Raw genomic sequence first — 10,919 nt, 5'->3', positions numbered from 1 at the left:
ATATAGCTTATCCAGCACTGAGCACATTACAGCAGAGGATTTGAGTATATCGACAACCCAACAGGAGGCGGATAAAGATCTGTCCCTGCGACACCTGTGGCAGGCGTCATCGGGAGTAAACGTGCCACTGCCCCATACTCCAATCTACCCTCTGTGTCTCAGAAGCAGTTCTCTGGGAGGAAAAATGGCCTCAAATCAGTCTAAGGACCCCTCTCAACAAAGGATCTGGAGCACCTCAATTCTTCACCCTCCCCCTGAGAGGCAAAGATTACACTGGCATACCAGAGTGGTGGGAGGGATAAAGAACTTTTGGGAATCTTTGCCTCCTCCTAGTGTCTAGGTGTTGAATCCCAGGAGTAATGGCTCGTGTACTCTAACCCTAATGAAATAAATAAAAATAATAAGATGAGGAGGGAACAAAAGATCACCTAGATCAGAGATGGACAACTGCAGCTTTTGCATTTGCCATTAGGTAAAAGCAAAACTAACAACGTGTGCCATCGTTTTTGTGATCATAGTAAAAGCATAACAAAAAAATGTGTGCTCTGGGCTGACCACAACTCAGAAGAGCCTTCTGGAGTAAAGAACAGCAGACAGAAGGTGCCCTGCAACTATATTTTATATTATTTGTTTAATAACCATAATGTTATAAGCATCCCTTAAGGCTTCTAAAATCGCTGACCTAGAACATAAACCTCTGTAGCAGTTGGTGATGCTTCAAAAATATCATAAAAAAAAAAAAAAATCACACCTGTAGTTAGATTTAAATCTCAAGGAATGATATCACAGAAGAAAGGGTAAATTTGTTACAGTGCCTGAAACCAAGTCTTAAAAATGATCAATTGTCCCCTGAAAAGTATAGAAAATCTGCACTTCATAATGTATAGCCCCTTCTCAACTCTATCTTTAGCAAAATCTAAGATCTGGGAAACTGACAAGATATTTAATGGAAGCCTCTTATTTGCCTACCATCTGAATAAAAAAGGGAAAGCACACATTGAAACTTTCTTTCCAATCACACATTAAAGATAATAATTAAAAAAAGCTGTAATTCTTTACAATTAGAGACTGTAAAACAAATGCTTTCTGCTGGTGCTTTCTTCTGAATCATCTAAGCTTGCAAAGCAACTGAACACAAAGGACAAAAATGTTGGAGTATCCTCTTCATAATAGTTGGTTCCTTAAACAGAAGCCCAACAAAAACAAAAGCACAACCAATTTGGTTGAAGGAAATTTCTGCTTCTCTACAACCATTGCCTGAGAAAATACTTCACTTGAAAAAATAATCCTTTTGAAACATACCCTTGGAACTCGGATTACCCTGTGCTAAAAAGCACAGTTGCAGAAGTTTGAAGTGTATCACTTCCAATGTAGCTATGCTTGGATTAATGACTGATGCAATTTCTAGGATATCTGTTTCTGTAATACCTTGGTATCTAGAATAACTCTAAACAACTGAACTTCAAAGGTACCAGAGACCCTTAGGATAATACAATCTTACTTCAGGAAAGATTGGATACACAATACATTATAACCTACTTGTTTCTTTCCCTTGATGTCTTTATATGGATGGTCTGATATGGAGTGAGCAAGGCTTCTTGTGATCTGATCCATGCTACAGTAGTCAATAGATCAGTAGTATAACTAGACAACAAATCTAAAAAATAAAAATATTCCACCACAAACCTGAGAGAAGCTTGAAATGAATAGCAAAAAGATTAAATCATTGTTTGGGCCTAGGATTATTCTGAAAATGGGAAACCTTTAGAAACAACTTCAGCTGATTAAGGTATAAATAAAAACAATCCTTTTTAACAATAAAATAACATCTGACTACTTCTTAAAGGGTCATAATACCCAAATGTGTAAACACTTGAAAGTGATGCAGCATAGCTGTAAAAAGCTGACTAGAAAATATCTCCTGAACATCTCTATGTAAAAAAGAAAGATATTTTTCCTCAAAAATTCCTCAGTAACCACCTCCCATTGTAAAGGATTTCTAAGCAGCATTTTACTGTGTCTGTCCTGGGACATCTGAAAGGATGAGCCTCGTGAACTCTCATATTATTTCACCAATCAGGTAAAGGAAGCTTACTATGAAATCTCATGAGAGTTAAGTCAAATCTCATGAGATCACAGTAAGAGTTCATGACCTCAGCACTGCTGATGCTGATTGGCTGCTGTTCATTTCTTCATTTTTTATTTTATTTTTACCTGCAGCTGGGAGCAGGTGAAGTCTAACTTTTTACACAGAACTTACTCTGCTGAGCTGAGGAGATTGTGAGGTAAAATATCTTCCTTTTTTACATAGAGATGCTCAGGTGATATTTTCCTGTCAGCTTTTTATAGTTATACTGCATCAGTTTCAAGTGATTTAGCATATGAGTATTATGTCCCTTTAAGTAAATAATTCCAAGGAGACGGCTTAATGAAATCTATTGGATATCACTGAGAAAAAATATTTAACCCAGTTATCCAAAATAGCAAAAAGACAATTGACTTGAAAGAACTTGGACTTGGTATAGTGTGGGCCTTATGTGTTTCTTTATATTTAGAAATTTCAGAATGTTTTCTAAAAAATTCATTCCTGTGAAAGGAAGGTGGCACATGGGCTTTTTGGGTCTCTTCATAAAACCCAGAGGAAGAAAATTATTCTTTATTTTTTCTCTTTTCTTAATTGGAATATCTAAAGCTGCTTTAAGATGTTCTCTGTTTTCAAATATTTCCATTAAAAGGACTGTTTAGTAGAGCATACTGAGTAACTCCATAGGGACATTGTACACTAGATTTTTCTTTGCATTAATGTTTTGTAGATGATCCATCTATATAGCTCATCTTGGAGTGTTTTTGTAAAAATCTATAGTTTTGCTTATTTTTAAATAACGTGCTGATTTTCAGAATCCTAACCAAGCCCCAACGTTTTAGATGTATACTGATGTCTACAGATTTCCTGCTTGTCTAATGGGTCTTTTCATATGCAGGGAAGGAGGGAGGGGTGTGTGTCTGCTCTTACTGCTTTTCAAGCCCATTACAGTGGGTGTCCCAGCCTAACCTCATCAACAGTGCTAAATTGGGACCTTCTAAGTAAGTTTTAAAAAAGGTTTAACACTGGATTTTTATATATCAGTATCTGTACATATTCTTCTTTATAGTAGTGTGTGTTACATGAAAATTGGTGTATACTGCCACTTTAATTAAACTAAATACTACCCAACTTGCAGTATTAGCTCCAATGATTGATGGTCTCTAACTAGAACAGAATTAAAAAACTAATCTAATGAATTGTTTCTATCCATAAGATTTCTAAAGCCAGAATCATTTTCAGTGTTTAACCATGTGTTTGGATCAATAAATATAGCTGCATTTATTCTAGTGACCTGTTTTCATTTTTACAAAGTTGAAACTAGAAAACTGTAAACATATTGTACACCTGGTTTGGGTTAAAAACTCTGAACTGGCTCTAAAATATTTAGCCAAAATAAAGTCAGAGAATACAGATAAAATAAAATAAACTGGATTTCCCATTTAGCCCTAGTGATAAAACATTGGCAACACAGAGTTAGATCTTGAATTTCCTTTAGCATGATTTGAGGAAATAATCAAGTATGTATAAATGCACTTATCTGCACTGCAGAGAGAAAGAAGCAATATGCAGAGGCAGAACAGGAGCTATTGCTGTAGGTGGAGAATGCGCATATATGCTTGCTTAGCTTTCATGAGGTGGCAACGACGAATGTCTCACATCACCAGCATGATAAAAGCAACTTACATGTGTGGCACGTGTTAACTAAAATGTCACAATCCAATGAAGAAGTTACACCACAACAAATCTGTAGGAAAGAACAGTACATATGCTTATGGTAGAAGCAGACTCAAGACTTAAAGGGACATGAAACCCATATTTTTTCTTTCATGATTTAAAAAGAGCGTGCGATTTTAAACAACTTTCTAATTTACTTCTATTATCTAATTTGCTTCATTCTCTGGATATCCTTTGCTGGAAAGCATATCCAGATAGGCTCAGTAGCTGCTGATTGGTGACTGCACATAAATACCTTGTGTGATTGGCTCACCCATGAGCATTTTTATTTCTTCATCAAATAAGATCTAAAGAATGATGCAAATTAGATAATATAAGTAAATTGGAATGTTGTTTAAAATTGTATTCTCTATCTGAATCACAAAATATTTTTTGGGGGTTTAATGTCTCTTAAACAACTCAAAGCCCCATAATATAAAGGTAAAGTAGGGTTTCAAAGCAAGAAAACTACATTTAGAGATTAATTATAAGGCTTGCAAACCATTAACATTCATTGTACGCTACTTAAATGTATGAACCTTTGTGACAGAGTAGCCACAACAAGTCACCCATCAAAAGTATAGACAAGGTTCAAATATAGACATAACCCTAAACATATACTATCATATTTCAACAACCCTAAGCCAGGTCATGGTGTTACTGGAATCTTAGTTGTAGAATTTTAACTGTACAGGTGGGTACATTTTTTCTTAGCTGTGCACAACAACAAACTCTTCATGATTATCAAGGATGCAGCAAACACTACCATACTTAAAACTGACAGTACGAAAGGATACACTGGCAGGGAGAGGAGTGGTATATATAGGAAGACATGGTGCCCTGAAGAATTCAGAGGATTGTTTCTACTCACAGAAGGCAAGATGCAATATTCCCTAATAGTCCTTTGAGAGTGTAAGAAAAAAACATGCTTTACATGTGTACAACAAGTCCAGATTAAACAAATGTATCTGGTATAATTAGAGAAGTGCTAAAATATGGTAGAGTTTAATTACAATTTTTTAAACAACCAGAATAAAATTGCTTTTAAGTGCATTGTTGTATTTCATGGGTTAAAATACTTTCAAAAACATATTAGACAGTGTTTTTAAACTTTAAGGTAAATCGAGTAAAGGTTTTATTTTACACTTATCTGCACATTTGTTTTTACTTGTGGTTAGTTAAATGTGATGTGAAACGTAACTATAAGATTATAAGGTTTACAATGTGTTTAAATGTTAGCCCTTTTCATACTGACTCGGCACAGTTTGCTTCTGACTATTACCAGGCGCACACAGATATTTAAGAACGTTAAATTGCTCAGACATTATCAGACAAAAAGTAATGAAGCATCATTTCCTTTAGACATAACAAATTAATGGGAGTCACAATGTGATATATGTACAAAAAAAGTTCTCCAGGTTCACAAAGGGTTATTTTCCAAGCTCTGATCTGGTTTGTCAGTGCCTTAACATCAGCCAACAGAATTAAAAAAAAAACAAACAAAAAAAAACAAAAACACAAAACATTTTTTTTTTCTGAAATTCTTCATTTTTTTTTTTTTTTAAAGAAATGTATGCAATGTGAAATATTACGTCAAGCAAAATACTGCTCCACAGTGGCCTTCTATGAGGTGTTTCAGCGTTGTTTTGGTATTCTGGATGAAATACGTGTTGTTTTTTCCCCCCGCTCTTATTTCTTTACAAGAAAAGAAATTATGAGCACTTTCAAGACTAAATTACTTTAAAATTACAAAAACCACTGAAAACAATACAGGAAATTCCAAAAGTTCTTCAAATGTTAAGATTAAAAGTATACTGTCCTATTGAAAGAAAAAAAACTATTACAGTGTGCCATTAAATATTCTGCAGTGGCACAAAAGTAAAGTGCATAAATGTTGCATTCTCAATATTGCAGAGTACTATTGGAGTACTGTACTTCATTTTCCTAACTGGATTAGTTAAACAGATTTTGAAGACTCTTGTTTGCTGATCAGAACTTCCAAAAGCCTAAGTTTGGCTTTAATTTTTTTATACTCTCTGTAAACTTCTAACATGGGTGCACGGTCATCTTTTTGCACATTCCTGCAAAACAAAAAAAACTTCCAATTAAACATTTAAAAAAAGTTTTAAAGAGTGGTATAATCAGTATAATCACCTATAACATGATAACACATACTATATATGACATTTGAGAAAAACTGTTTTTATGCAGTTGTATTTATTAAAAAAAAATTACCACAGCACAATAATTATTTGACTTACATAAAAACATAAATTATGCTTACCAGATAATTTCCTTTCCTTCTGTACAGGGAGAGTCCACAGCTGCATTCCTTACTTGTGGGAAATACTGAACCTGGTCACCAGGAGGAAGCAAAGACACCCCAGCCAAAGGCTTAAATACCTCCCCCACTTCCCTCATCCCCAGTCATTCTGCCGAGGGAACAGTAGGATAAATATCAGGGTGAAAAAAGTGCCAGAAGAACTAGTTAAAATTATTTTCCTTCTTAATACAGGGAGAGTCCACAGCTGCATTCCTTACTTGTGGGAAATTATACCCAAGCTCCAGAAGGACACTGAATGCTAACGGGAGAGCAATAAAGGAGAGGCGTCCCCCATCTGAGGGCACCACAGCCCGCAAAAACCCTTTCTCCCGTAGGCTGCTTCAACAGAAGCAAAAACTCATTAGAAATTTACGAAAAAGAATGTACGGAGGAACAGGTAGTCGCCCTACAATCTGATCCATAGAGGCCTCATTTTAGTAGACCCAAGAGGATGTCACTGCTTTATTAGAATGAGCCATAATCCTCTGAGGAGGCTTTTGTCCCGCTGTCTCATATAACAAGTGGATGATACTCCTCAACTAAAGGATAAGGAAGTTGAAGATGCCTTCTGTCCCTTACGCTTCTCAGATAGATAATAAACAGACATAAAAATCTGTCTATTCTTATGTAGCCTGAAGATAGAACTTCAAGGCATGACTCCATCTTATGTAGAAGACTTTCCTTCAAGAAGAAGGAATAGGACATAAGAAAGGAACCACAATTTCTTGATTAAAGGGACAGTCAACACCAGAATTTTTGTTGTTCTAAAAGATAGACAATCCCTTTATTATCCATTCCCCAGTTTTGCATAAGCAACACAGTTATATTAATATACTTTTTACCTCTGTGATTACATTGTATCTAAACATCTTCTGACAGCCCCCTGATCACATGAAATTTTATTTATTATCTATTGACTTTTATTTTAGCCAATTAGTGCAGTGTCTGCCACAATTCACGGGCGTGCTCACAATGTTATCTATAGGGTTTACCTGAACTAGCTCTCCCCTGCTGTGAAAAGCAAATACAAAAGCATGTGATTAGAGGCGGCCTTCAAGGGCTTAGCAATTATCATATGAGCCTTCCTAGGTCTAGCTTTCAACTAAGAATACCAAAAGAACAAAGCAAAATTGGTGATAAAAGTAAATTGGAAAGTTGTTTAAAATTGCATGCCCTATTTGAAACATGAAAGTTTTTTTTGGACTTGACTGTCCCTTTAAAGTTGCGATTTGACACAACCTTAGGAGGAAATCCTAACTAGGTTCGTAGAACAGCCTTATTATCATGGAACTCAAGATAAGAAGGGTCGCATTGCAAAGTCACAATCTCAGAGACTTCTGCACGGAGAAGCAATAGTAAGACGTAAAAGAAATTCTGAGATAAATCAATGTCAATCTCATGCATAGGTACAAAAGTAGCCCGATGCAAAACCTTAAGGAGAATATCTAAGCTCCCAGGAGGAGCATCAAATCGACACACAGGCCTGATAATAATCAGAGTCCCAACAAAAAATTGTACGTCCAGAAGCTCAACAAGCATCTAGTGCAGTAGAAAACAGACAGGGCCAAACTGTCCCAACAAGGAACGAGCTAAGAGGCCCTTCTCCAGACCATCTTGGAGGAAAGAATCCTGTCAGACTTGAATAGTGTTCAAGGACTAACCACACTCTTCACAGAAGAAAGAGATCCTCCACACCTCATGATAGATGAGGAGGAACTGGCTACGCATATGAAGGACCATAACCTCTCAGAAAACCCTCTCTTGGCTAAGACTAAGCGTCATCTCACAGACCGCCTCAGTAAAATAATATTTGATGATCAAAGGGGCCTTGCTCCACAGATCCCTGCGACAAGGTAACCCTCATGGAGAAGTCGACATCCCCACCAAGCCGCGAACCACGATCTTTGCGGCCGCAACAGAGCTATCAGTATAACTGACGCCTTCTCTTGCTAGGTTCGAGCCACCACTCAAAGGAGTAATATGGCCGAAAAGGAAAAATTGTATTGAACCTCCAAGGCACCGCTAATGCATCCATTAGCTCTGCTTGAGGAACCCTGAACCACGACCCATCTGTGGGTTACTTGGTATTGAGACGGGACGTCTTGAGATTCTCATCCGGCTTCCCCTTGGTATTGAGGCGGGACGTCTTGAGATTCTCATCCGGATGGAGACCTTATCCCCAGATAAAGGAAACATCTGCAGAGAACATCCATCCCGAAGGACCTCACCCAGAGAGTGGATTGCTGACAGCGAGCAGTAGTGGGCCTCTGCCCTCTACCACACCCGAGATACTACCCTTATCGCTAGGGAGTCACTTGTTCCCCTCAAATAGAGATCTAAGCCACCTAGAGTAAGACTGACCAGAATCTATAGACTGGGACTAACCCAGTAGACTAAACTCTCAGAGCAAAGCCTGAAGATCTAAAAGCTAAACGGGAGGGAAACCTCCCGAGTCTACGGACCCCATGCCCTCTTGGCACGCCCTCACCATCCTGGCGGACATGCAAACGAAGTCAAAACCGATCCAGATGAAAATAAAGATGTCCCTCAGGACAAGGAACTCTGGACAAAGACACTAGAGAGTGATTCTCTTAACCAGTAGTCCAGGTAAATCTGATAAAACTGATTCGAAACAGCGCCGCTCCACTGCCTCGGCATACACCTAGCCTTGGCTGAGATGAGATCTGGCAAAAGGACCCCATGACAAATCGTCACCACCCAACACAGAGCCAGCGATGGCCTGAAGGAGGTCTGGAAGGCATGACCTGATGAAGATAACTCCTAACTTCATAAGTCCAATAAAAATGTCTTCATGACTTACGAAGACTAGATTAGCATCCGGGATCCACCCTGGTGCCTACACCAGAGAACTCTGGTCTAGATAATCTTCCATCCCTTAGGATCGAAGAAGACAGATAAAATCCCTAAATGTCTTCTTCGACAAAACAATGGCTATTGAATCGGAATCGTCTAGACAAGGGAAACTACCGCTAGATGTGGATTCTGGCCACTGCCAAAAGAAACCCTAGATTCTTAAAAGGCTCCAGAGGCAGTAGCGAAACCAAAAACGGAAGTAGCAATGTACTGGAGTGCTGATCCAGAAATGACAAGCATAGGAACCGGAAATGTTCCCTGAGGAGGAAAGAAAGGGTATGAAATTCTTCCTCAACAGTGGTCCTGCACTGCCCTTCCCATACCAAGGGTAGAGTGGACCTTATAGTCTCCCTCTGGAACGAGGAGGCATGAAGAACTTGCTAAAGTACTTTAGGGCCCAAAAAGGACAAGGAGTCCCTCCTTCTATGGGATCACAAAAAAACGGTTTGAATCGTAGCTCAAACCTCACCTGCGATAGGCACTGGCCAATGACTCCAAAGGAGACCAAAAAAACCTGCACCCACCTGAATGGCTTCCCTCTCACTGTCTGGAAGACAGGAACAAGAGAAGAAAAACTGCCCTGGAAAAGCTGAGATTTGAAGTCTAACTACGACCTCTAGGACCCATGGATCCTATACGTCCCTGAATCAAGCGTCTGAAAGGAGCGATAGTCAGCCACCAACGCGATCCAAGATAGGACCTGGAACTGCTTGGCCTTATTCCAGGACTGAGTCGGCTCCCAAAAACACTGAGTGCTCAGGCTTAGCGGATATCTCTGATGCTGGTGCACTTAAAGAAAAAAATAAATAAGAAAAAGCAAGTTGTCTCTCTTCAAACGGCAAAACCGTAGAATATCAGAAACCAAATTAAATCTGTCCCTCAAGCAGAAGGAAAGATTAGATTCAAAGGTAATATCTGTCAGAACGATTCAAGTCCTGAACAGAAAAAAACCTGGAGCCCTAATTTTGGGGTTAGTATCTGCGAAAGTCCCAGATAAAAGAATTAGAAGCTCCAAGGCCTTAATTCTTTCTCGAAAATATTGAGGGATCCACCACCTTGAATCAAGACAGAGATGCTTCAATAGGAAGTTTCCATAAACTGCAACAACTTAAGTCGTCAGAACATAAATATCCCTTGTGACGAAACAACTTCATAAAAAGAACCATGAGCTCTAAGAATAAACTATCCTTAAACTGAACAGTAAAACTATAGGCAAGCGCACAAAAAGTGTTAGCCAAGTAAGGGAGGGCAACGACACAACCCTCCTATAGAGCCCGGAACTGTGATCTTAAAAAAGAAATAGACGAAAAGGAAGAGGATCTCCCTCCATCCCCACCCGCCTTAATCAAATTCGCCATCTGATTTAGAGTTCTGAGATTCTACTGGCAGATCAGTACTAGGAATGTCTAATATCGACAAAATTTATCTTAGAAGCATGCACAGGCGTGCTACTCTAAATCTAAAGGCAAAATCCTCCTCTGCCGGAGGAATAGAAGCAGCAGGCTCCAACCCAGAAGGTTCGTACTCTGAAGCCTCAGAGAGAACCGCATCCTCAGATGACTGATCGGCTCCAACCGTCAATTTGCATGATGCTCCCTGGGCAGGAGTGCATGGAGTAATACTTTGTTTGCGCGTAGCAGTACGAGACAAAGCAGCTAAGGCCGCAGATATCGCCAAACAGAACTGCGCAGTAACGTCTGGTGGAAAAAGGCCCCCTCCAGATGGAGGATTAGTGGTGCAAGGGGAAGCTGCATGTGTAGGATCAGATGACTGTAGGGGACACACCTCACGGGACGAAGAGTCCTCCGAGGCGGAAGGCTCAGTGGCATCTAACATATCAACATTGGTTGATGAAAACACCCTGTTGCGGCATATGGAACATAATTGACAGGGCTGTACTACCCGGGCCTCCTCACAATATAC

The 10,919-nt window shown here is 39.0% G+C and overlaps 1 protein-coding gene across 1 annotated transcript in view; it reads right to left on the bottom strand.

Annotated features, from left to right (window-relative positions):
- Positions 1-4,781: 4,781 nt before the first annotated feature.
- FAM13B (family with sequence similarity 13 member B) overlaps positions 4,782-10,919 on the bottom strand; it is a 794,661-nt gene continuing 788,523 nt past the window's right edge. Inside the window, exon 20 of the mRNA XM_053717251.1 lies at positions 4,782-5,880. Within this exon, the coding sequence (XP_053573226.1) occupies positions 5,757-5,880 (124 nt within the window). The 3' untranslated portion in view covers positions 4,782-5,756. The remainder of the gene's footprint in view (positions 5,881-10,919) is intronic.

Source organism: Bombina bombina, chromosome 6 (genome assembly GCF_027579735.1).
Source record: "Bombina bombina isolate aBomBom1 chromosome 6, aBomBom1.pri, whole genome shotgun sequence".
Taxonomy (NCBI): Eukaryota; Metazoa; Chordata; class Amphibia; order Anura; family Bombinatoridae; genus Bombina; species Bombina bombina.
The sequence above is the reverse complement of the archived record's forward strand: the minus strand, read 5'-3'. Positions and strand labels throughout refer to the sequence as shown.